The sequence below is a fragment of the Cinclus cinclus genome, chromosome 17, assembly GCF_963662255.1.
Source record: "Cinclus cinclus chromosome 17, bCinCin1.1, whole genome shotgun sequence".
Lineage (NCBI taxonomy): Eukaryota > Metazoa > Chordata > Aves > Passeriformes > Cinclidae > Cinclus > Cinclus cinclus.
In genome coordinates, this window is record NC_085062.1 from 10,313,821 (window position 1) to 10,341,711 (window position 27,891).

Genomic DNA, 27,891 nt, shown 5'->3' on the forward strand with positions numbered 1-27,891 from the left:
AAAGATTAAGACAGATGGGCATAAGAACTGAAAAGGAGCTTGATGAAGATGGACAGAACTGATAAGCAGGCACAGAACCCCTGGGTAGCTTCGACTTGGCCAGCACAGAACAGACGTGCTCAGCTCTCTGTACCAGCCCTGCCCTGCCAAGGGCTGCCTGTGAGCACTGAAATCTCGGTTTCTGCTCCGACAAGGCTGCTCACCCCTCTCGTGGAGACACAAAGCCATGGCAGAGGCGTTGCTTTCCCCAGGCACTTGTCTCGTTTACAATGGGGCTGGATTTTCCATGCTCTGCCTGCCAAGGAAGCTGAATCACAGAGGAACACTTGACTGCTGCGTGCTGCTTGTCTTGGCTCACTCATGAAGTGAGAAAAACAAACAAATATGAGCAGTGTAGTGTAAGAATGCACTGAGCAGAACTTCCCTTCTCAAAATAGTGCATGAAGGGGCTATTAGAGGGCTGTGTGTGACATGATTCCAGTTACCTGCATAATCCAGCCAGGGCTAATAAGAATTTGGCTGTACATCCACACCAGCAGGACACTACTGAGTGTAGAACTGGCCCTACTGAAGCTGAGAACCATGAGTTTCCTTTTCTACTGGTTTAATAAGGAAATTTCTCACCCCTGTCCTCCTGTCCCAGTAACATGTATCCTAAACTGGTAGGAGGCAGCTCTTCCTGATGATGTGCTGCCAAATCCTCAGCCTTTGCAATGGAAGCCACAGCCCATTCATGCTCAGACTAGAAAGGTTTGGAACATCCGTCTTCAGGACTGTCAAAGCAGCACTGCAGAATTTAGACAGAACATTTTAAAATGGCAGTCGTTTCACAAGAGTTTTATTTTTATTGTAAGGTGTAATTCTCCTCCCGTATCTCTGCATTCAGAGTGAAATGGTAAAGGCTGAACACTTACAGCAGTGAGATTTATGTCAGCACACAGAGAGAAGAGAATGATGATAGCACAGGGAAAAGGAATGGTAAAGACAATCAGAAAGTGTGTCAGAACAGGCACTGATTGCACTGAAAATCCACAGGGGCTAAACAAAATAAATAGAGAAAAGATGAAGAGGACAAATCTATAGTAAAATGAAAGCATTTGTTGGGATTTTATTATTTCCTTTCATACCCAAGTTTGTCATCCAGAATTTGATGAACAATGAAGAAGCCCTGATTTCAATGCCCAGCAAAGGGAATTGGTGCTCAAGTCCAATAAAGTAAAGCTGTTTCGCATTATTCGCTTTAAAGGTGCCTTCCAACCCCAAACATTCTATGATTCATTCAGAATTACACTGAGTGGTGCATTCCCCAAAGAGGCATTTTTTTCTGTGGAAGTTATGGAGGCTGTGAAGTGGCAGAAATGCCAGGCAAACTCAGAGTTATTAATCAGACATGCATTTGTTCCCTAAAGCTCCTCTTTTATTGCTGTTCTTTCTGCTTTTAAAGGTTTCCTGCCTTGCTTGCCAGACTCCCAGAGTGTGTGAAGGGTGACCATTATGTACAGAAAAACTGGAAAAATATGGAAGAATCCTGCTTTGAAAATTCACCCGGACATCTTGTTTAAGGTTCTGGCTGCTCTGCAGGTGTGTTCTCCAGAACTGCTGCAGCTGTGGGGGTGAGAGGAGCCCAGATCTTGATTCCCTGTGTGATGAGGGTGGGGAGAGCAGGCACCTGTGGGTGAAATCCCTGCACTGAAAAGTTACCAGACGAAATCATTTAGGATCTCATTAAATGAAGATTCATTTTTTACAGTACACTTGGAACTATTCAGGGGGAAGATGTTATGACAACCATTGGCTTATTAATCAGTATCACTTGATTATTATGTCATTTTTGATTTATTTACCACCTCAGTGTAAGTGACATCTGTCATAAAGTGTTAGGACGCTCGAGGAGAAACTTTAACTTGTGCTTTGCAAAGGGGGGGCTGTTCCCAGTTGTTGCATCCCTGAGCTGTTCAGGTTTTGTAAATTGTCACAGATCCTGGAATTTTGCAGATACCTGAAGCAAAACTGCTTCAGCAGCGCTGGAAAAAACTCAACAGCTCCTTCTCAAGATCTTAAGTTGGGCTCAACTCTTGCAGTTGTGGAAGTTATGGGCCAGCGAGGAAGGACACAAGGAAGGGAAGAGAGCAGTTTTACAGCATTTCCTCTGTGCAGTGTAACCAGGTACCTCTGACCAAAATGGCAACGGTGCCACCTCGTGTTTTGTGTTCTCATCACAGCTGTTCCCCTGACTTCGGGACCAAGAGAAACCTCTCGGAGGCAGCATTCTATTCTGCTTTTTACACATATCATGCCTTACAAAAGCAAAGTTTTAGCACCCGACACGTCCAGATCAGAGTCTCTGTATTGTCTTGATGTTTCATAACATTCTTCTAACAGTACCTCCAGTATAGGAATCATCTAGTCAGTACAGATGTACTGGTTTCCATATCTAAACAGCATTGTCTCTATCTGCTCTGCAGTTTTGCTTTCCTTTATACAAAAATAGCCCAAACACAGGGTAGTTGTAAGATTTAAGACAACTTTTTTTGCATTAATTATTTTTTGTTATTCATATGGGGGGGAGGAAGGGGTTTGTCATTGAGTTCATTCTGTAGTTATTTCCTGATTATGGATTAATTCTTGCCTTATTAACATCAGTATTGAGAAGCCAAGCATCATTAGATGCATTTCCCAGGTTTCCAGCTAAAGGTACATTTTACATTTTCTCATGATTACCTCAGCATATGTTTGCCATCACTTTGCAGGGAAAAGCAGTAGAATGATAGCCCTGAACTTGTAGACAGTGATAAATATGTGGTATTTGTGAACCTCTCTGAGCTCAAATGTGCATTTCCTGGTGGGTCACAGTTGCTGGATGATGGAATTGGTGACCCAGTGACTTTCTTAACTGATGGTTTTAGTGAGCTGCTTCCCTGTCTGTCAAAGCTTCCTGAGGGCCCTCTGGGGAGAAATGCTTTTTATCCTTCAGCCACAGTAAGGCCAGGTGAGCACAGTGACCACTGATTTACTGATTAATGGCTTTCTTTTGTCTCCCTCCTCATTATCCAGAGGTAATTGTTTCTCAGGGAAAAGAACCAAGAACACAGATTTCTTGGACTTACAATAAGTTCTAAAATTTCTGTGGTGCTCCTGCTTTTCTCATCCATATATGTGGCAGTGAAAAATCAGCATTTGTACAGGCAAAGAAGTCATATTTTCCCCAGTCCGTGCTTTTCTTTTCCTCCATCTCAAAATCTAGAGGAAAAACTACCCTCCAGAAACTCTGTAGGCCTGATCTGATTCTCAGAGAAATCAGTTGCAGTGATTCTGGCAGACAAGCACAGTCAGGTCTCCTGACCTGTGAAACCTCAATTCCACCATTTGCTTCTGTCTATTTTACCTTCCTTGCAGCCCTCAACAGGTTTTGAGAGCCCCCAGTTCTGCTGTTCTTCTGAGATCGTTTCACCATGATTTGGGTCAAGTTTCATTGTCAGGGCTCTTGTGTTACCCTGGAGCCAACAAAAAGAAATCTTAATTTTGCAGCTTGGAAGGTCCTGGTTGAACTGTGGTTACAGAGGGTGGAACCTTCATCTTGGTCCTTCCTCACTGTATGGAACTGCAGGCAGAATTTGTGAAATTTCAGTAATAAATGAAATTTATTTATGTATCATATTTTTTTTAAAAAATGGAAACAAAGGGGCATGTCCTCAGCTGGAGGGCACAAGCCATGCTGCCAAAATCCAAACTTTATACCAGTTAAGGAGACGACCTAATGTGTCTGCCTGCATGTAAGATGAGAGGATTGTGCCAAATGTAATTAGCTAATGTCTGAGCAGCTCTGCGAGCTCCTAGAGCAGGATGCCAGTGTGAATGTTAGGAGTCTCTAATGGTCTTGTACCTTATATATGCTTTTGTTTGATGATGCCTCTTCTCTCTCCTATTGCTACCAGGTTTCTTTAAAAAGAAAGCAGATTATCTTTTTTGTTTCTCCAGCATCAGCATAATGAAAAATTTTCGGCTTCTTTTACTTTGAGGTGGCAAAGAGCTCCTCTGGAGCAAAAAAGCAGCTTTCCTTTTCCTGCTTCCTGAAAAGCTTAGTTTCCTCAGGCAAGATCCTCAGCTCTACTCAAGTCTTTATCTGCCAATTTAAAGGACTGAAATAGAACACTAAGAGGTCCATACCCTGATAAATGAGGATTTGGGCTTTGTAAACTTCTGAGGGGTTTTTCTTGCAGGTATCTAGGATTCTCCCAAATACTTCCATGAACACTCTCACAGTTTTAGACTCTCAGTTTCAGCAGACCCTTGCAAGGGAGGTTCAAAGTAACCCATTTATCACCTGGAGATGCAAGAGTCCAAGCAGCTTGCTACAGGTCACCAGAGCATGTGGTGGAGCTGCTCAGATCCGCGTTCTGTCCCATCCTGTTCTGACCCTCTCCAGTTTCAGCTGATGGAGCAGTCACTAACAAATTCTATTACCTAAAACAAGCCGTGGTTGGTCACTTGCTTGGAGGGGATTCAGACAATGAATTGTTTCCTACTGTCCATTCCCAAACCCCTCCCTTCTCAGGTTTCACCTGTGACACTGAAATAAGAACATTTGCCTGCGTGTCGCTGTGCAGAAAGCTCTGGTTGCATGAGAATTTTCTGGGTTTTAGGTTGGCAAGTGCTACAGGAAAACTCATCAATTAAAAGAGTAATGCCTCTTTCAGCACTCACCCTTCCCTTCTGCTTCTCAGGGGTTCTGAAATTGTCATCTCTATTCTCTTTTCCTAGGAAAGATTTCACCATAGTAGAAAAGAAGCCAAGCCCTCTATGTTTTATAGCAGACATAAAAAGCAGCATCTTATAAATAGGGATTATGAAGTAAACATCTCTGTCTTTCTTGGAGGTAGGCTGGTTTATTGGAAAGAAATGTCACTGGAGGAGGTATTCAGAAAGTGGGGTGCATCTTTCTAATGAAAATTTCAGATTTATATATCACCACTCTGTTCTGCTGTCTTGTAAATTAATGGTACCACACCAGTTAAAGAGATGGAATTGTATTTAGCCTAGCCCACTAATAACAATTATTTCTGCTAAGTTTCAATAAATACCACTGTTGTAGCATTGCAAAAGATAAAAACTCAGCCTTACAAACAAACTCCAGGATATTTGGGATCAGCTCCAGCTTCTGTTAAGATCAGTGGAGAGATTCTTGTTGACCCTGATGAGTGATGATGACTGTAAAATCAGAATAGATTAATATTACAAGTGCCATGGCTGATCTCATAACCAGCAGTTTGACCTGGTAGCTGTGTCTGTGTAGCCACAATCCTACACACAGAATACATTTTCCAGTAGGAAAATTGACCCACCACAACAAGAAAGTGATTAAAGACAGACAAAGATGGGACCAAATGCAGCTGAGAAGAATTCTCAGGTGCCCAAAGCTTAATCTTGATTTTGAATCACAAACAGCTGATCATGAGAAACTGGGAGGAGGTACCAGGACCTGAAACACCTTGAAATTGCCCTCTTGCTTGTACTCTTCTTAATCATCTGTCCCTGGACATCAGAAAGGGGCTGCAGATGCATTTTGATCTACCTGATGTTGTATGAATCAGATCCTTGATTATTCTGCAGTGGAAAGGGGAAATAAGGGACGTATTCCACCAGAAGGGAAAAACTCACTCTTGCACAAAATACAGCAACCTTGAAACTCTTTCCCCTCAGAACATGCCTCCCCAAGGAGCTGGAATGCTCCAGCTACACAAACCTCCTGCAGGCTTTGGGCTGCATCAGCCCCACACAGTAACATTCTTTTTATTGATGACAGTCCTGATTAACATTGTCCATTTTCAAGATTCTGATTTTCCATTGTTGATCCAGACTTCTGCAGCGTACTTCACAGGGGCAAGATTAGACCCTGAAGTAGGGGAAGGCTGCAAAGAATTTTTTTTCTCTTTGCTGACTTTTATTTTTCCTCTGACAAACAGTTGTTTCTTTCCCATGTGATTTATATGGCTTGTTATTAGGGTGGCTCTATTTTAGTAGATTACACTGTAAATTACACCCAACCATTACATGACAGATTTGATCATTGTGCCATAAATTGCAGCAGATTTTTAAAATAAATCATCGTGGTTGACCACTCCAGCATCTAATTTCTTTCTGGGACCAGGTTACTGTAACAGTCATCAAAACATTGAACACGCAGAGTTCATTAGAACATTTCTCAGAATATTCCAACAAATCCTTTCCTTGCCTTTCAGAGGCAAGTTCCTTACTTGTGGCTCTTCAAACTATGCTTACAGAGGAGGGGAGGTTGAAGCTAAGGGACATACACATATTCTGTAATTAAAACTTTACATTTAAAGTGAGGAGGGACAATGTCCAGCTGTTCCCATTTCTTGAAGGAAAAGAGGAAGAACTGGGCCACACATAATCTAAGTGTCTGAGAGAAAAATGGCAGAAAACCAAGCTTTTGCTCCTGTAAAAAACAACAAAAAAACCCCAGACTTGATTAGTGCAGGCATCTAAAAAGAATCCAGGGCATGAGCAAGGGCTGAAAGTTGTTCAACATTTTTGGAAGCCCTCTACAAATCCCACAAGAGAGTTACCAGATTTTGTCACACATGAAATGTAAAAGGAAAATACTAAAATTATTAAAGAAGACAACCATTGAGCATGGAAGTTTTGTGGGGATGAGCAGTGGGCAATCACTCCTCAGTCATTGGCAAGGAGCTGTTAATCTTTCTCTACAGCTGCAGTTTCTATAGCTAAAGGGGAGCAAAAGCCTCTCATCCTCACAGAAATCCACAAGTTCCTACACCCTCTGAGTAGCCCTCCAAGGAGCTTTTGCTCTGTGACAACAGTGCACCTGGATTTGTGACAGCCATAGAGCAGAGCATGGCAATTCTGTCCCAAACCAGGATATTCTGGAATATTACTTACCACTCTGATGTGCAGGTGTCTGTACTGCAGCTTGTCTTGGTATCAGAGGGCAAAGGTAAACACTGAATTCATGCCATTTAACTGTTTTCTAATGGTGATAAATGTAATGTATAAATTAGGAAAAATAACAAGGTCCCATTCATGTTTACAAGCAGGTTATTTCCTGGTGGGTTCCTGTCCCACAAAGTGTCTCACTTGCTTTTTTCCTGGTTAAATGATCTCTGATACCATAATTACCTGAGCCCTGGGCCATGTTCACCAGTGCACCCGAGGCCACTGCAATTACATTGAAATAAAACTGGAGTGGAGTTGATCAGTCAGATGCAAATTTTATGACTGTTCTAATTACTGTATTTGGGAACCCTTAATGAAAGAAAAGTACGGGTGTGTATGTGTGAGAGAAGGAAAGATGCTTCCTTTGGGATGCTACACAATGGGAAAGTGCTAGTTATATTAAATATTTATAGAACAATTAGTATTCAGCTCCTCCCACAAGTTCAGATGTGAGTCCAGATCCAAACTTTCCCTAATGGGAGTGTTTAGCCTTTTGCTCAAGACTTATCCTGCTTGTACAATAACTGTGCAAGACCCTGCCTGTGTTTTCCTACTGCTTGTGCTCTGTGAAGCTGGAGCTGACCCAGAGATGTCCATGAAAAGATTCCAGGCCGAATGTGGAGTGAGAAGTAATTAAATTAATTGTATGTGTCAAATACCTTTATTAATGAAATATGAAATAATATTAAACAACCTCAAAACATTTCCATAAACACTTGAATTTGTGGAAAACATTTGAAAGAGGAATCTTCCAATAATTGCCTCTACAAATCCCTTGGTATTTTCTTTAATAATACTCCACTCAAGTTGGCAAAACTGTTCAGATTCTTAAACTAACAAGTTTGTTATAAATGGTTTTCATTTATTTATAGACAATAAATGGTCAGTAATATTTCCAAAAGGCTGAATTCACAGCACTGCATTGCACAGCCACATCTGCAATGAATCCTCATAGCAGGAAATCTGAAAAATTAGCTCTCTGGTGTAAAAGAAGCATTTAAATTAGACAGTATCTGCTATTAAACTCCCGTGTAGTTACTTTCCACATGGATTCTGAAGGAAATTTCTCTGAGCTGAGCTTTGATGCTCTGTTTTCAGAGCAATAAAGTGAGGTAAAATAGAATCCTGCCCTTTCAGTGCTACAGCAGATTGTCTTGCCAGTCACAAGGAGGAAAACTTTCAAGAACATGAACTGGTTTGCAGGGAAGTGGAGCACTGAGATGAAACCAGGGCTCCTCCCAGCACTGCACAGGTCACCCACAGCACTGAGCAGATGCCCAGCTCTGTCTGAGCTGCTGGAACAGATCCCCTAATGTTGATTTCTGACTTCATCAGCCAGGTCAGAAGCCAGGAGACAGAGTGGAAAAGGACAGAGCATGGAAAACACCCAAAGACATCTTCTTATGTGTTTGAGCTCTTATAGGCTTGCACAGTCAACTTATTTATTGATTTCAAATTGTGATAGCATTCCAAAAGGTTATCACTGAATGAAAAAGCAACCTCAGACTGTGAAGGATACTCTCATTTTTATCTGAACATTTCACTGGTCACATATTTATTTACCATGAATAATTTACCAACGTTAACAGCTCATCACAAATCTTTGGTGTTTCCAAAGCCACAGCCCTCATCTGTGGCCCACAATGAAAAATGGGAATGTGCAGCTGCAAGGGTAAAATTGCAGAGTTCTGTTTGAGAAAGGAATTTCTCTCACAATACCTGTTACAGCATCAGTGCACAGAGTAGAGCCCCACAGCCACTGCTGACTCAGTAACACTCACAGAAATACAACAGCAAAACCAGTCCTGATCCATCATTTTTAAGGAAGGGAATGTGCATCATTGCAGTCATTACCATTTCCACTGTTTAATATGCCACATATTAAACTCTGTCCACTTCAAAAGCAGGAACAGTCAGCTGTTTCCTTTGCATAGTGTTGACAAGTAATTTGATTCATTTATTCATTTGGAATTACCAAATGAGAAGTAGTTTAAGCAGTTTCCCAAATCTCTCCCTTTTCATTTCTTCTCATGCTTAAGTTTTGTGCTCTCAACATGTCTGAACAAAATGCTTCTATCTACAGGCTTCACTTTACAAACAATATAATTACCTGAAAAGCAGCTAAAATATACCAAATCATCTAAAACCAAAACATAATGGCTATTTTCTAAAGCCTGCCAGTAAACAAAACTTTTAAAAAACAAATTTTGAAGGCATTTGTGTTTAATACCTCAGGCAAAAAAGGGAGGGTGGGATGGAATGTTTTCTCCAGTTGAAGTTCAAGCACAAGCTAAAAAGACAGTTCACCTCAGTTCATTATAAATAGAGGCTTCCAAGCAAAGACCTATCAGTGCAAAGCAGATTTGAACACCAAAATGTACAAAATGTACAGAGGAAAGAACTGATTCAGCAGTAGACCTGCAAAGAGGAAAAGCTGGAGACACTTTGGCTTGGTGGGGCTGCCTGGGAGCACACAGGCGCCGTTTCTCTCCAGGGGCTGCTGGAGTGACACAGATTTCCTCACAACTTCAGCACCAAGAACCAATAATGCAGCTCTGGCTTTGTTCCTTCACAGCCACAGTCCCTGAGTTTGGGAAGTGTTGCAGGAGGCTGGCAATCCTGAGGATGGGCAGCCAGCAGAGAAGAGAGGTTCCCACATGCTTGGCAAGACCAGAATGACAAGATATAGAATTGTCTTTGGAAAGAAAAGGGTGGATTAGTTTTCCCTTGCAGAATATTTCTGTACAAGGACTTATTGAATGAAGCCAAAATACTACTTTTCAAAATATGGGAGGCCTCCATCCAGCCTCTTGTGTCCCATCTCCAGGTAATCCCCTTCTTGTGGGTAAGGGGAAGAGTTATATTGAGCTATGTGACAGAGGTAATAGCCCTGCTATTTATTACCATATATTTTTATTATATATTACCATATACCTGTATATGCCCTGTATGCATAATTCAAACCCCACGGGCTTTCCTCTAAGACAGGGATGGATTTTACTATCATGAGATATTGTGATGAAGTATATAAGAACTTAAAATTACTGTGCAATGGATGCAGTATGAGAATTTTAGGGACCTAATTATTTCATTTCCAGTTTATGTTTTTTTCTTCCCTTAGAAAGCAGGGAGGTTCTCCGTTCTCTCAGGAAAGATAAAGCATGGTTAAATGTTGGAAGATGGCAAGAGTGCTTTTTTTTCAGATAAACAGAACTCAGCTTGGAACCTGAAGTGCCCTTTGACTGTTGCAGTTTCATGTCTGGACATACATGTTAGCCCCAAAGAACCTCTGGGCATTAATCTGCTATTTTTAGTTTTTATGTGGACTTGTGTGCCAACACTGGAACTTCTTTCCAGGATGACTGTGAACATGCCTTTGAGGAGAGTTCTACCAGCCAGGAATACAGCAAAATGTGGTGGAGGGTCCATATTCCATCTTACAAGGAATCCTGTTGGCAAACCACAGCATCTGAAATCAGGAGGAGAACTTAAAATAAATAAAAAAATAAAAAATTAAAAAAAAACCCTAAAAATATTTTTCAACTGTCATGTCTCTGGCCCATCTGCTTTGCATCGTGATAAGCAGTTTATCCATGGATAAACTCATATCCCTGGAAAAAACCTTGCTCTGTGCAGAGTGATCAGTTTCTCTTTCAAGCTTCAGCATGAAGTGCAAGGCTGTAAGCAGCAATATTGGGTACTCTGACTCATTCCCTTGGAAGGCTATCATTATGATTGTTCAAGGAACTGTATCTTAAAACTCTCAGTCCACGTTCTTAAATCAGTTTCACAACTTTCTGCTGAGCCGTCTCAGCACGATGGTTCTTCCCTCTGAGGTTACAACCTCTCCGAGGCTCTCGGGGCTGGAACTGCCCTTCCTCCCTCCCTGCCAACCCAAACCATTGGTTGAGGACCCCCTTCCTTTTCCCCACCTCGCTAAGTGGCTTCAAGTCAGTGCCGTTTAAAATTTAATCAGTCTTGTCCTAACAGGACGTAGTTCTTGGATTTTAACCCATCTTCTACACAAACCACTAAATTCAGCCACGCTAACTGCCTCCTGACAGAACCTTTATCTCAAGAACCTCTTAATGAGCTCTCATTAGCACAAATTGGCCCTGAATATCTCACCACTTCCTATCTCCTGCTTTCTCTGCAATCCATTAGCCTCTGTTAGAGCCTCGTTTGAACAATTAAACTCTACGGTTTCTAGAAACACACAAGAAGCAACCACGTTCTAGTATTAGGTCTGTGTCTTTGAGAGACCTGGGAAGGGATTCACATAGTCCAGCTTAACAGAGCCCAAATTCTACTTGCACTTCACTGTCCTCAGAGCAAGATTTAACACAGGTTGTTGATGTCTCTGGTAAATCTGCTAGTCTCTGGATCACTCTCTTGGAGGTCCCCTGGAAAAGCACTAAAACTCAATGTCTGATGTTAAACAGGAAGAATCTACATCCCTTCCTCACAGCCCAGGGTCATGTTTCTCTGGCTGATCTCTGCACACAACTTCGCCTTCTCCTCAGAGCTGATTTTCCACAGCTTTTTGTTGTCCGTGTTTATGTCCACCTTGGATGGCTCAAACTGCCCTAAGCAGCTGGATTTTCTCATCCGTGAGCCTGATAGCAGGTTCTTATTTAATAACAGGTTCTTATTTAACTGTGTTTCAACCAGCAGCAGGCAAACTCAAAGCCATTACAATGGGTCCTGAAAGTGTGCTCGTGGATTAAAGGCTTGAGGGGCCCTGGAAGATGTTGGTTCCTTGCAGATGTTATGGGCTCCATCCCTACTGAAATCAGCCCCAACAGTAATTGTGTGGTGTGATGTGAACTGTTGTTCCTGCACTTGTCTGCTGACTGTGTTTAAAGACCCCTGAGAACAAACAGATCAGAGATTTTACAGCTGCACAGAGCTTGTGCCTGAGCATTAATGGTTGCATTGGCAAGCAGATGGAAGCTGGTCTTTCTTACTCTTTCCTAAAGATGTACAATCTTTTCTTTTGATATTTTGATAGATCAGCAGATTCTCACTCCATGTTATAGTCCAGACATGCAGTTGAGAGAGGATTAATGTCTGTGAAAGTGAAAATACTGCACCTTTATTCCTTATAAAAGTCTTTACTATGTCACATCTTGCAGGATAACATCCAGAACAGGGAAATGGTGTCTTCATTCAAGTCTATTGCAAAACTCCAAGGGGTAAAAGTGTCTCACTCATAAAGCTGTAAGCACACCTTACTATTTTTTGTAACTTTAATTAACGAAATGCTCTCAGAAGTAGCCAGTGAGAGCAAAATGCCATCTTCAGTCTTCATCTGACCAAAACTGTCCATTTTGCTGATACATGTGTAAAGGTTTTCCTAATACCACATAGCAGAAACAGTGTAGACTGCCCTGTTATTCCTCACCAACTTGAAAAACATTCTGGAAGTAGATCTTTATTTACTTGCGGTTGTTCGGGGTTTTTTACCCCCATATATTAGGTTTTGGACCTAATATTAATTTCCTTGCTCCCTGTCGTGCACCCCCCCAAGTGGGTTTCACCTTACAGATGTCATATTCAGTAAGGGCTGAATAATTTGCTTTAAAAATTGACCACAATGTTTTGAGTTCGCTAGTTTCTGCTGCTCTTCAATGCTTTTGCTAAATTCAGCAAGAGCCGGGAGTTAGGATACGGCACATTCAGTCCAGATGCAAGGAGCTGGCTTTGCGGGCTTTGCCCCCCCCCCCCCCCCCGCTGAAGCAGCTCGGACTCTCGGGAACGCGACCTGAAGAAGGCAGCGCAGTTCTCCCGGGGGCCGTGCGAACTCAAGTCCTTTCGGTGCAGGCGCCGGAGAAGTTCCGAACAGGCCGGACCGGGCGCGGGTTCAGCGGCAGCGCCGGGGGCGCTCCCGGGGCCGGGCGGGAGCGGCGCGGGGAACGCGGCCGCTGGAACCTCGGCGGGCGTCGCCGGGCTCGGTGCTTTTGCCATCGCTGCCCTTCCCATCGCTGCCCGTGAACCCAGCCCCGCGCTGAGACCCCGCGGCAGCCCCTCCGCCCCGCCCGGCCCCGTCCCGGGGCGGCTCCCTTGGCTCGGCGCCGCTCGGTCCCGCCTGCCCGGAGCGCTGGGCTTTCCGCGCCGCGCCGCACCGCAGCCCCATGTCCGCGCTCCCCGCCGGCGCCGACATCAAGCGGGCTCTGGAGAACAGCCCCGAGACCAACATCGAGGATGAGCTGCCCGACGGGCCGCCGCAGCCGCGGCCCAAGAACTACCTGCTCCTCAGCATCCTCGCCTGCTTCTGTCCCGCCTATCCCGTCAACATCGTCGCCTTCGTGTTCGCCGTCATGGTGAGTAGCACCTCCGGCTTGGGCTCCGAGGGGCATCCAGCCGCCTTCGAGCCGCTTGTCCCGGGAGCCTAAGGACACCGGCTGAGGCATCGAGCCTGGGAGCATCAGCAGCCGCGGGCGGGGAGTCCACCGAGCTACCCCAGCAGCGATGGAAAACGCGGAGTGAAAGGCAGTTTCCAACAAGTTTTCACCGTCGGGCTGTCAGGTGGCAGGTTTATTCCAGATAACGGGGTTTGCTACATCAACTAAGTCGCACGCTCAACTGGGCACGGTGTCTGTGTGAAAGCGTAGGCAGGAGAATAGAAATCTGATTTGGTTTCTGCTTTAGTTAATCAAATATCATAGGAGTGCCTGTTTTCCAGTAAACAGGCTCTTTGATACTATTTATTAGAATAATACAGACAATGATAATGATTGTAGGATGTTGGCAATTGCCCATGTAAATTGAGTATCAAACACACTGAGAGAAAAACCTTACTCCTACAATCTGTAATTGATACACATTGTCCTTTATAACTCAGCAATCCCCTTAATTTCCAAAGGATTGTTGGAACAGAATCTCCTTCTCTGAGTTAAAAGTTGCAGTCTCAAAGCCAGAGTTTTCTAGTCATATACATGATCAGTGTTATTAGTAAAACTGCAATGTATTTCTGTTGTTTAGGAGCTGAAAAAGGTTTAAAACATGTTGTGTATTTTCATCCTTTTCTCTGACAGCCAAGCTGAGAAGGTAAGTAAAAATGTAGTTATTTCTGTTTTGCAATTAAGTATGTGAATAGCTAACTATATCTAAAACGCCCCAAAACCCACTCCTGTAAAGTGTGATGAGTAAAGATTGATGAGAAATCACATTCCTGAAGTTTAAAAACTACTTTTCCAAAGCCATTGTTCAAGTCTTCTTTTCCTTTTTTCTTTCTTTTTTTTTTTCTTTTTTTTTTCTTTCCCTTATGTGTTTATTTCCTTTGTTTTTACCTTAACTATGCAATATGCTCATTTCCTTATTTTGGGAAGATTTGGTTCTGCTGGTACTCAGCATCCTTTCTGTCCATGGACACTGAGGGTGCTATATAAAGTAAAGGGAGCTGATGATCTGGGGCTGGGAGCGTCTGTTCTCTGTGACACTGCTTTCATCAAGGTGCTGGGGCTGTACAGAAGTTAACTGTCAAGGACAGAATTTGGCCTCTAAAGATTTTTGCACCCCATATGGAGAAATCTCCACCCACAGCCTGGTTGAAGTTCATGCAGGCTTCTGGAGTCAGGCACCAGTAGCTGTTACCAGGGGATTTGAAGAAACCGGGGTGGGAAGAGTTCTTCCTGAATGCTGAACAGCCTGTGCAGGTTTCAGCTGCCCACTCCCTTACAGGGGGAAACAAAAACCAGACCATTAACCTCCCCTGTCTGGGAAGAGCTTCTGTTCCAGCAGTACCCTACCTAAAACCTCTCCTTTTCTATAAAAAATAACACATCCAACTTCTTTACCACAGCCTGGCCCCCCTGCCTTTCCAAGCTGCAACCTGTAACTGCTGCATTATCTTCAGCTGCAGGTTCTGCATTTTAGTCTGTGCTGGTTTTATTTCCAGTTCTGCTGCAATGTGCATCCTCCCTTTCCCTTAGCTGGGGCTGCTAAGGGTTAACACTGAGATATAAGAGTGGGTTATTTTCTTTTCTTACAGAAAACACCTTCACAGTTTGCAGAGCTCACCTGAGATCTTGGGTCAGATTTAAAGACCCCTACAAGTGGAATCTCTACAAATTTCCACTTCTTAAAATGGGCCTAAAAGGAAAAGTCCTGTTGGCTTCTAGAGGGGGCAGGGTTCAGCACCCTGTGTACCTGTGTCATGTCCTCCTTAACTGTTCTAAATTCAGACCATGTTTTCACTCTAAAAGTAGAGTCTGGGCTCTAACACACCCCCAAAATAAATGACAGATTTGTCTTCAGTCTCTTCTGTCTCTTCTGCTGCCCCATTTACAACTCCAACACTGGCTTCCTCACTCCTTTCTCACCTTTGTAGGCTCAAACCTCACCATTACAGACCTTACCTACTTTATTTTTAGAATAAACCTTTATCAAGTTCTCCTTATTGCAATAGTAACTTTTCCTTGTTCCTTACCTGTCTGTTTGTCATGGCAGGGCTCAGAGGAGAGCTGGTAGAAAGGACATTGATGGCATCACTGTGTTGCCATATTGGCATTACAAGCATCCCCCTCCAACGAGCCACTCTCAGGGGTGAGCATTGCTCCGCATTTTTGGCAAATGGAGCTCTGTTTTCCTGGCTGTAGCATCACTGTTCTCAATACCCTTCTGTAGCCCCAGCCAGATGCCATCAGTTCTGCTTCTTGTTGCTTCCAGCAGCTGGATCACTGTGAGCAGCTGTGTCATGTTGCTGTGCCATCAGCTGGCTCACTCAGCCCCAGGGATGCCTCCCTCTGATCTGCCCTATTCTTTCTCACACAGGTGTAAACACAGGCATCAGGGGCAAGAGTCTGGGGGCAGGTACCAGGTCAGGAGGTTTCTGTGGCACAGGAGATTTCTCTTGTGCAGGGCTGGGGGTGGGCACGGTGTCACTGAGCTCTTTGGCTCCTTATCTGCAGTGGTGAACCCAAAGAGCTCTCAGTGAGCTGCCAGCTGTGTCTGAGACCTGGCTGGGGTGGACTGGCTGTGTCTGGCTCATGGGATCAGAGCTAGAGGGAGGCTGTGGAACAACTCTGGGAAACGAATCGGATATTTTCAATGCCAGCACTGAGGACTGACAATTAAACACATTTTGTTGGCCTTTCTCAGTACTCCCCCTTCAGCTGTCTTTATTTCAAAGATCTCTCTGTCAGACTAGTCCCGTAATTCCACAGGGCCTCACATTTGTAACAACCTCCAAACAGTCTCTCCAAAGCTATTTCTCACTGGCTTTTGCTCCAAACTCCCTCTTTCTGTTGACACATTTTTGTTTAATCATTTCCATGCTTCAAACAACATATGTGGTCAAGCTGTGACAATGTTGGCTCATCTGCCTCTGATAGTAACAAGTTCTTTGTCTGCATTTGTTGCTGTTGCATTCAGATGCCTTGTCTTTATATGGGTTTCCCTAAGGAGAGAAAACAAATTAGAGGGTGGTGGAAGCTGTGGGGATAGGAAAGGATGGAACTTGCTTTCTCAGGGAGCTCCCTCTTCTAACTGAGATCCTGATGAGCCATGTGCAGTGTGTTGGCTGTGGCCAGCCCAGTGACCAGCAGAGTGACCAGTGTTTCTGTAGTTAGAAAGTCTGCTTGTGAGTTTATTGTTTATACATCCCTTGTTAGGTGGCTTGTAGGTACCTGGCTATCTAACATCATGTGGGACAGCCTATATGCACTTCAAGAATATTAAACAACATATTTAATATTCAGGAATATTAAACAACAGGCCTCAGCAGCTGCTGTTAAGGCATTTTTGCATGGCCCCTGCCTTTGTAAACTGATAAGTTTTGGTTTTTTCTCTGCAACACTCTGCAGAGCAAACTCCCTTTCATGTGTCCTGCTCAGCACCTGCTTGTTCTGACTTGCTCCCCAAGTCCTCTTCTTTGTGTTTCCCTGTGAGCTGTTCCTAGAGTGAGGAGTCACCCTGAGTCAGCAGATCTTGTTCTTCCTCAGGTCTGAACTAGAGAGTGTCTCCTTTCCAGGCACAGCCAAATAAGGTTCACCCAGCCTGGCTTATAGAGCCTGGAAAATGCTAATCAGAGAACCTCAGTCTGGTCTGCCCAGATCTCTAAGAAATGTAGGGGAAGATTTCTGCAGTAACTCCGTGTTCTTTCTGGTTTTGCCATGATCAGTGCTCTGGGAATGTGGAACAGAAAATACACATAAAAAGGGATTAATATTTTATAGCAAATTCAGCACATTTCTGTTCACATGAGGTCAAGTCACTTTATTGTTGAGCTAAGAATGTTTTATAAATAGATGTGTGTGAACCTGGTGAAGTCACTGAGATTACTCAAGTAAATAAACAGCTGCTGAACTGTGGCTTTAATTTCCCTTATGACTTCATAGCAAGTGAGGTAGCAGAAACCTGAGAAATCATATGGTGTTAGGTTGAAAAGGGCTGAAATTTGTTTTAAAATTTGGACAGATGAAATGCCTCACACAGATGTTGTGTTCTCAATAGTTTGCCCAGCCCTTGGAAATAAATAGATGTAACATTTGAAGATTTAACAGTCAATGTTATCCCTGTCTAATGTTGAAAACTGGAAGCTTGACTGGGAGCCCTTGGAAGCAGATGGAAGTAATGAATTTCAAAAAGCTTTGCATCAGACCCCAACCACTCCCTCAAACGTCTTACATTTTATTGAATGCTTTCTAAGTTATTTCACTTAATTTAAACCTCTTCATAGAGAAACTTTGGTCTCCTTCCTGTCTCTCCCAAATCCTATTCTTTATCAGTAATGTTGTTTTCCTCCTCTTCATCATGGATTTGTATTAAAAATGACATTATTTATTAAAGTTTGCACAGTGAATTATTTATGCAGTACCTGCAGAAATCACACAGACATTTTCCAGACTTCCTAAATGCATTAGTAAAATGGCCCAGAACTGCAAGCTGGTGCTGTCAGGTCTTGCTTACAACTCAGTCTCACTTTTGAGACCACAAGCCTCAGAAACTGAGTCAAAGGTGTCTGCAGAGCCCCTCTGTAGGTGCCATGCAAGGGGAGTCCTTTGATAAGAGGGGAGCACAAAGTCCAGGGCCAGGGTGTCTGTGGTGCTTCTCTGTGTTTCTCCCTGCAGCCACAGTGGCATTGGTGGTTGTTGGCAGAGACAGGAGGAGCTCAGTCTGCTCAAGGCCAAGCTGAGCTGCTTTTCTCCTCATAATCCTTTTAATGACCTTCCCAAATGTACTTTGAGCAAGGTCTTCTGCAGCCAGGACTGCTGGGGACAGTGGAGTGGTCTAGGTGAGAGGATGTGCCAGCCCCCTTGTATCAGGATCAGGGCTGACACTGTCCTGTTTGACCGTGTGCTCGTGTCCATCTCTCATTTCCATTTCTGCCTCTTTCCCCATTATGTGCTTTCCAACCTCAATGAAATCTGGCGGCAGAGCAGAGGTATTAGTGATATTCATTGGGGACATAAACCAGAGAAATGTTTAGGCATGTGGGCTTCCAGGAAGGGAAGAAATGTACCAGTGCTCTCTTTAAGGGCATGAGTGCATCAGCATCTCAGCCTTTTGTAGACCCCAGAGAATAAGTACCTGCACTTATCCTTGAGATGCAATTCTAGGAATGCAGCCTGTGTTGCTTTGGGACTGTCTGGGCTGTGCTGATGCTCCTGCAGTGCTGACACCACGAGTGCAACCAGCCCATTAGCTCTGCGTGCTCACTAATTGACACAGCACACACATCACGCCCCTCATTGCTTTCCTGCTTGGGAGAAATGGCTTTACAGCAATGCTTGGTGTGCTCTGAACTTCATCCCTTTCCTGCTCTCCACAGTCTCAGCTCTTCACTCTGTTCTGTGTTTGCTGCTAAAAGTGATTTATAACTGAAGCACTTTAGCAATTACCTTATAACACTTGGTTACACTCATGCAGTCGTTTTCTAGAGACAAGCTGAATTCTTTAGTCCAGAGAAGTTAATTTGATCAGGTCCCCATATCTCTCCCCCTACTCTTCCCATTTCTCTGATGCCTCCTGAAATATATACAAGATACTAAAAACCATGTTGTGACTAATCTGATTCCCTGAGGAAGTCTGCTGAGTTCAATAGTGCAATCTGATCAGGAAATCTGGAGTCCGTGTTATGGTTTATAAACTCAAACTCTCATGATTTTACCAATGAATTATTAGGAATAATGCCTTTTTTAATGCTTTGATAGCATCTCACTCTTGGGAAAAAAATACTACAAACTGTGTTTAGACTCAAAGTACTAAAGTACTTTTGTGTATTTCACTGAATCTTTTCCTTTAAAAATGGTTTGGTTAAACCAAAAATTAATTCAGAAAATCCTATAGTCTGTCTCACAAAAGCCTAGAAGGTCAGAGGGGTCCTATCACACATTGCAATCTGAGCATATAATGAATGTAAAGCATCTGCTAAGCCACGGGTGGTAGAGAGAAACTCGAGTCTCCTGAGATAATATGGGGATATCTGATGCACACCTCAGGATGGATATGATAATAATTATCAGTGTCTTCCAGAAATGCAGAGGAACACAATGTCTAGCCCATGAGGATGGCATTCGGATGTTTTGTTCAGATGGCCTATATTTCTTTGGTTTGTATTTTTCCCACCACTAGCAAACTACCTATTAATTCTTCAAACTTTGTTTGGAAAAGTAAAATAATGGAAAAATAAATAGTAAGCTTTTTAAAGTTTTGCTGAGATTTCTCTAAAAATTCAGCCTATTTATGCTCTTTTTTATGCTTGCTTATAGTCCTACAGAGCATAAGAATTTATCTCACTGCTAGTGAACTGGCCAACTAACAATTCCCATATACTACAAAACTGTTTCCAAAGATAAAAGCCGCTGGTTTATGCAAGTGGGTGGATGTTGGTTTGACAGCTTTTATGCTGGTGTGTATCATATGAACAAAGCCTCACCACTGAAAAAAAAAAAAAAAAAAAAAAAAAAAAAAGAGCTTCAACGAAAGGTACTGAAAGTGAGTGGAACAGAAAACTGGACTCCCTGCTTACCTTGGCAGCAGACATTGATTAGTTCTGCCGGTTCAGAGCTGCCACGCTGCTTTGCCCACAGGTTTCTTTTGAAAGGAAGAGCTGTGATTCCCTGTTTCCCCTCTGCAGGCTCTGAACAGTTACAACCAAGGGGACATAGAAGGCTCCAAGCGGCTGGGTCGCAACGCGCTCTGGGTGGCCGTGGCCTCCATCATCATCGGCCTCGTCATCATCGGCATCTACTGCGTGGTTCACTTCACAACGGTGAGCAGGTGCCCTCTGTGCAGGGGCTCCACAACAAGGCACTCGGGACTGCCACAACCACCTCTCTTTATCTGTTTAGGGATGCATGTATGCTTTCTAAAAGTATTTTTTCATCTTTTGCGGTTTAGAAAATTCTCTTGTCTGTGATTAAAGCGACTCTGTCTTAGCAGCAGGGGGGTTTCAAGAAACTCTTGCAGCTCCAGTATGATTTTCCAATTTTGGCCAGTTGCTTTTTGGTTTTTCTTCTCCTCAGCTTCACTATCTTTCAGAACAAGTGACCTGAGATCTTTAAATTTCAGGTAACAGAGTCCCCAGGTGCTAATTTTCAGTCTCTCAGTCTGGCCAACTGATCTTTTACATCTGCAAGGAGGAGCCAACAGTCAATTACTCTTATACTGTTTGACAGTAAAACAGAGGACCAGAACTATAGCAAAAGTGACCACAAATGTCATTCTGACTTGGGTCTCTGTGGGGTCTCTTCACTCTCTGCACTGTGTTATTGTCCTGCCTTCCCACACCTGCAATAATAAAAACAAAGCTCAACAAATGAATCTCTGTAACACGGGGGTTACCCAGATGGATTACTGGAAAAGAGGATAAAAGCAATTGAGGATATTGATAATATTTCTTAAGGTTGTGCAACAATGTGTTCTTTTCTCCACGATACTTTCACTTCCCATTAAAATCATCTATTTAAATGAATTTATTATTGGCTGGTTTGGTTGGAGGGCTTTTCAGTGCACTGTACAAACTTATGCATAAACTATAAACAGAGAATGCCCCGTTTAGCACTGAAATGAAGCCATCTCCAGGGAGTGGAATGGAGTAAGTGGTTAAACATGTACAGCATTTTCATACAAAATTTGAAGTACAACATATTGAGCTGCAGGGAAGTTACTGGACATGGGGTCCAGCTCTGTGGGATATTATTAGATGGTGCCACAAACTCTGAAGCGCCCTGTGCATTCATTAATTTTCTGTGCATTTATTAATTTTCTGTGCATTTTACAAGCATGAGTCTTGGTTCAGCTTGTGCTCAGCTCATTCAGCACTTGCAGATATAAACCCAAGTCCTTTCAGGCTGGAGGTGCCAAGTTTTGTAATTGACAGCAGCAGTCAATTCTTCTGTTTGCTTCCACCACCCTACTCATCATTTCCCAGGCAAGGAGAGCAGCTCAGTTACTTTTTTCAAAGTAGGGGAGAGAAGGGCAGTGTGAGGAGTGGCAGACAGCACTGGCCTGAAGCATTCACAGTGACCAGCAGCAGCAAACCACTATAATACGACTTTTTTTTTTTTTTTTTGAGGATTTTTAAATCGGTTTTGGTTCTGGGGATTTATTTTTTAAAAGAGAAAGCTCTCTCTTGGGTTGAAGTAGCCAGGTGCCTGGGCACCCTCAGCACACTGCTGAGATTAATTTCCATCGTTTCCACAGAGGTTTCTTGGCCATATGGCACCATGATTTTTGTGAGGAGTCAGGGTTTACTGGATTCACTCTGCTCTCTGTGTTTCCAGCCTCTTCACTGCTTCCCTTCTTCTTCTCACTTGTCACCCTCCAAAAAGCCTTTGCTCCTAAGAAAGGATTTGATGGCAACAACAATCTTTTGATGTGAAAATGAGTGAACAGAAGCATCCAACTGGTCTTTTCCCCTCCATGCTTACCTGGGTCCCCTCTGTTGCCTTACTCCTGGAGGTTTTTACTTTATACTAAATTGTCTTAGTCTGACACTTAGCACCACTGCTGTGAATGGCTTTGCACTCTCCATTCAGTGACCTCACACTCATTTGTGCCTTTCTCATGATTATTTACTAATAGCCACTTTGCCTCTGCTGAAGTGAAATGATTGCAAATTAATTCTATGCTAACTTTAATATATGTTTCAATATTAGTAAGTTAGCACAAAATAGCATTGATACAATAATATGGCAGATTTATTTGATTACCATTGAGCACAGATTTAATGTTTCCATGACCTACACATGCATTTTTCCTGCAAGTTCGATTTCATATTTTCAATGTGTAGGAAAAGCATGACCCTTCTAAGATTGATTCCTGTGTACTTTATCTACTTGAAATTAGTCAGATACCACAGTACCCAGTTGTTCCTGCTGACAATCCTTGTGGCTTTTTTTGGTCTTCAAAGGATAACAAGTCTCACTGCAAATTACCTGTGGGAGATACTGCTGCCAGTATCAAAGATGCAAAGTGTGCTGAGAACTCAAGTTCTCTTCCACATCATCCAGCCTCTGGGAAGCAACAAAAGTCAGACATCCAAGTCAGGTTGGCAGGGGGGAATCTCTGTCAATTGTTACATGGCTTTTCTTCTTGATACAGGAACTTGAGTCAGGCCTGGCTGGCTCTGAAGCCTCCTTCAAAACAGCTCCACATGCCTCAGCCAGGCAAAAAAATATCGAGTCAGGTGTGTTGAGAGTAGAAATGGTAGAAGTTGCAGAGAGAGGAAGAACAAGAAACTCCTGCTTTGAGCAAACAGTGATTTTGTATGCAAACCACCATAACCACCAATAATACTCCCAAATATACCCCCAATAATAGTGGCAGGCTTGGGAAGAGGAAAACCCTTTTACTTTCCAGAAAACCCCTACAGACAAGTGTCCCCGTGTGCCTCCCTGGGTTTGTTCAGTCACAGAGCAGCAGTAGCACAGGAATAACAGCAACCAACACCTACGTCTGCAGGAAGGAAACAGCCTTGACTTCTCATTTTGAAGATTTACTCGGAGCTAAGTCAGCTCAGGGCTTCTGCTGCTTTGGAGAGCCTCATTTGTCTTGAACACTGGCATGTTATCTTTAGCAAACACATACTAAGATATGTAGTGATACATATTTATATCCTGGAACAGGGCCCACCTAACACTTGGGAATCGTCTACGTTCTGTAGCTGTGCCCCTAAATGTAGGCAAGGGGAAGCCATCCCTTGCATCACTGGAGCTGACAGCCCAGCAATGAAACTTGTGTGTCCTGATCAGTGTAAAGTGACATGTCCCTCATCATGCCGAGGATTCTGAGTGCAGAGATGAGGTGTGTGTGAAATCAGGACTGTGCCTCATTCCACACTGGGCCAAATTTATTCTTACTCTTCCCCATTTGCTTTTACCCTCCCCTGTCAGCTTCCCCTGTGCCCTGCCTTGCCAGTCCTGAGTGCTGATTTACATTTCCAGGGCTTGCTCAGATGTCACTTCAGCTGATATTTGTGTCACCACAGTCTGGCCCTGCATGTGTGCCTCAGGCATGTTGTCCATCAAGAACTGCAGTGAGAAATGGGGCGTATTTGCCTCCCCTGAGGGGACAGCACCTGACCTGAAGCATGGCAGGGCTGTGTGCCACAGCCTGTGTGTGCCATACCCTGTTTGCTCCCACCACTGTTCTCATGCTCCTCTTCGCAACCTTCCCCAAACTTGCACAGACTTGGAGCCAGCCTTCCCATCCCTAAGCATTTTGTTCAGCAAAAGGTGGTAATTTTGTCAGTCAGTGAAGGCTCTCTAGTCATTTACAATCTGGTTTTCAGAAGCAGATTCCAAATTCTTTTTTGTTTTGGTTTTTGCTGACACAAGACACCCTCAGATTACATTTGAGCTGTGCTGGCAGGGTTTAGGGAAACAAAAGCCTGGGCTGGATCCTCCTTACTTAAGTGAAGGGGATCCTAGGTATCCCCAAACCCTTTTCTTAACTGGGTCTAAACATGTCATATTCTACTTCATGCTGCCATGCGAGTAGTTCAGAACAATATTCAGCTCCTCACAGCACATACTTGCAGACAATCTCTAGTGTCTGAGTGACACTTCACAATGCTGTTCAGGGCTGAACTAGAGCTCACATGAGTTTTGCCACCCAGATGAGCCACAAGGCATTTCATGTACAGCCCAAGCCTTCTGTGCTCCTCTCTTGTGGATTTCTACAGTCTGGACAAGTAGGAATGAGCCAAGAAGAAATGTGGAGGATGAGTAAGAGGTGTTAGAGAGAAGTAAAAACTTCAGTAGACTGAGACAGTAGCAGTTTTGCTCTGAGGAAGGGTAGCCAAAACGCTGTGACTTTGGAATTTTATGCCAACCATTACGATATTTTAATGCTTTCGTAGAGGAACCTGAACTTCTGACCCCTTCTTTAATCTCACCTGATTTAGAGCTTTGCCCCAGGGAAGCCACAGAAATGCCACTTCAGCATGGCTTTCAAGGAACACAAAGCCAGCCAGGCTCTGAGGAAAGCATCAGCTTGCACTGCTCAGAATCAGAAGGGTTTTGAATCAAGCACATGTGCAGTAATGCAGCATTGGTAATTCCAGGTAGAAGGAAAAGGAGTAAGTGTTCAGACTGTGCACCATGGACAGATGTGCATGTACAGTTTCCTCACTGAATTAGAAACAATTCTTCAGGAGGAAAAGGAGTGCAAGATTATTTTTAATATCTCTGCCATCCTATTCCTGAGGCTCTTGGAAGCCTTTGCAGACATTTCACTCAGTGGCTGCCTGTCTTTCAGAGACAGAATAAGCTGAAGACCAGCACGAGGACAGGGATTACTCATCCAGCCTCCAGATCTTTACACTGGCCATTCTGTCCTCTGCACTTTACCATAAAAATAAACAAGGGTCTTGTGCTGCAGGGATTGGCCTGCCATAGAGCACAGAGCTCCAAGCCAGAAGTCAGGGTCTTCCTGTTCTTCAATTGTTGGTGTCCACCCAGCCAGGGACCTCATACTGCTGCTCTTCTATTGGTAAGAGCACATACTGATTATTTCCTTGATCCTTACCTTGTTTTACTGGATTTGTGAGAACACAGGAGCCTAAAGTCCTCTACCTGTCTCACAAAGTGCCCCCTCAGCCGGAAGGCTGAGCAGTGGCACAGTGTGCAGGTGCACAGACAATGTGGTTACATCAGCCTGACTTCCAAACCACATGAAAAATCCTGGCCCAGAAACAGCTGCTTCCTCTGTGCACAGAGGAGATGTTCCACAATGGATTCTACCCAGTGGAGCCATCAGTAGCATCCCAGAGACAATCAGCAAAGGCAGTAACACTGTCTGCAGGATGTATTTATTGTGCAGGGCCTCGGGTCCCGGATCCCTCCTTGAGAAGCTGCTAGAATGTAGCTGCTGCCTGATAGAGGAGATCCCTCAGACTCCAGCAGAACCCAGAATCCAGGGACAGGTCAGGGCATTCATGGGTATTGTCTGAGAGCTTTCCCCTACACAAGAATTTGAGGGGAACTCCTCAGATCCTTCCTCTCCTAATGTAGATGCACGGGACAGGTTTCCCAGTCCTTTTAAAGCATGTTGTGTATTACTGTTGGATTTACCAAGTTCTCCACTGCTGGAGGTTGTTCTTCTCTGACTGCTTTACGTACCACTCCAAGGAAGCAGAGATGCTGTTGACCTCATGAATCTTTGTCAAATAAGAAACCATTTCCTGGCAATGAAAGGCCCTAATTTGCATTGATTCAAGTAACCCAAGTTTAAAAATTCAGTTTGGATTGACAGGTGACCAGTGCCATTAGAAACTCAGCTCTTTGATTCAAAACTGTATTGAGCTGCTAGCCTAGAGGGATGTTTGTTAAGAGAACAAGTGCCACTAATGTGGCATAATGTATCCATTAGATCTGTGGAATTAATAATTTAAACTCACAGGGCAAACTCTGTCTTCTCCTCCTTTAAACACACATATTTCTGTGTCCTTGCAGCATGCTATCTGAAGACCAGGACTGCACTTGGATGATATCAACATGTAGACCTCTGGAGGGGGAAAAAGAAGAGATGGAAACCATTCCAGACTGTTAGCTCTGACCCTACAAGTCTGCAGAGGCATGTTGCTGGTGAATGAACTGATAGCCCAGTTAGTTAATCAGCATGGCGTGACCAGGTTTTCAAAATTATTTATTTATAAGACATCTCAGTGTAAAGCAGCATTTTCTCTTTCACCCTAATGTATAATGAGACCTTGCCCTAAAAAAAAAAATCCCTTTTCTTTTTCATTTCCATGGAATGTATGCTGGATCCGTGATGTTCCCTGGCCGGCTCCAGCCAGACAAAGCCAACGTATCCAGACTGTTTATGGTGCACAGTGTAAGATCTGATGCACAGCCCCCTGAAGCTGGTAGCAGAACTCCTGTTACTTCTGGCAGATTTTGGATCAGGCCATTAAGGATTTTTTTCATTATTTTAAAATAGTCTCAACATGACATAACTGTACCCATGGGATTGTGATTTTATCCTGCTCTGTGATTTTATAATGCCGTGGGCGCACTCTGACTCAGCAGCTGCTTTCTTTTGTCATCCTCAGCTTTTAGAACTTTACCTTGGATTTTTAACCACCTGGGACCGATTTAAATCACTTGATTATTAAGAGAGACTATTCTTCCATAGCATCCATGTTTTTCTTAATGATTTACTTTTGTTTTGTTGTCTTTCATTGTTGCCCTCCCTGGACTTAGCTCCAGTCCTGCATTAAATTTGCACTGATCATATTTTCATCTTTGAACTTCACATATGTAAAAAGTTCCTATTTTTTTTTATCTGACAAAAAGAAATCTTCTTTTTAAACAGATGTCCTTCATCCCTTTGTTGTGCTTCTAGCAAGGCACATAGTTTCATTGTGTTCTGCTTTGTTCATGTGGGTTTTGTTGAGTTCATCCTCTCATCTCTGTGACTGGTCTGTGTATCACTGCAGTTAGAGATGGACAGACTTTTGTACCTCCTGCCTAGTTACAGACACACTCCCTGATCCTTAGACACTACTCAGCGAGCAGTCTCGGGTTTCAGAATTGATCGCCTCTAAATTACTGCAGTTTCTTGATACCTTGGGAAAATTTAGCACGGGACAGCTGTTTTTATTAGCTGGAAACTGTTTCACAGAGTACAATTGTTTTGTCACACAAATATTCCATGTTAAAAGGAGTAAGCTCTGGTGAGCATTAAGACGTGGCTGCATCCTCAGCAGTTGCTGCTCTTTTTGCTTTATTACCACACCTTCAAGCGAGCTGTGCCAACTCCCACTCCCTCTCCCTGCACCAACATCAACCTGGAGCGACTGCCCAGAAATCCAGGGAGTTCTGCAGGTGCAGGTGAGAGAAGAATCATCTGTCAGGAGTTCAACAACCTATTAAATACAAAAAAAAATCCTCCCAGCAACCTTTACCTGTTAAAGCATATGCCTGGAAGTAGCATGTATTTTTTGTGCCTTGATATTATATTTTCAGTGTGCTTTTCCCCTTTCTCTCCTGCCAAATTCTGTTTTTCATTGAAGTCAGTGAAGCATCACCTCTCCTTAATTACTGCAGTATTAAACTTCACAAGCACTTGTGAAGTCAGCTGATTTATTAAATATTTACACTGATCAGATTTGTCCACATGGGAATCTTGCCACTGATTTTGATGATCCCAAGAATTGGCTGTTTTGTGAACTCCTCTTTGGTTTTTGAATACTATTTTAATGGTCTGATATGTCTTGTGGGACTTTTAGTAGCTTGCCTTATTATCAGATATGATAGAAATGTCATTGACAAGTGGAATAAAATTAATTTTAATTCATGTCTATTCTGGTATGTGGGAAGTGTCTTTCCTAAGTTTTGTTGCCTCTTCTACTGGAAAGAGTAATATCCCATTTTCTAACTGCTTGGACAGTTTCAGAATAAAGTGAGTCACAGCAAAAGGAGGTTTCCAGAGTTATGTGGGCACCAGAGGATAGGGATAGGCAAC

At 43.4% G+C, this 27,891-nt stretch overlaps 1 protein-coding gene across 1 annotated transcript; it reads left to right on the forward strand.

Annotated features, from left to right (window-relative positions):
- The first annotated feature begins 13,109 nt into the window (after positions 1-13,109).
- TMEM233 (transmembrane protein 233) lies at positions 13,110-27,614 on the forward strand. Its single transcript, XM_062504589.1, is given in 4 exon segments — positions 13,110-13,298; positions 20,057-20,192; positions 27,422-27,508; positions 27,511-27,614. Coding segments are annotated over 4 exon segments (516 nt in total).
- Positions 27,615-27,891: the final 277 nt, after the last annotated feature.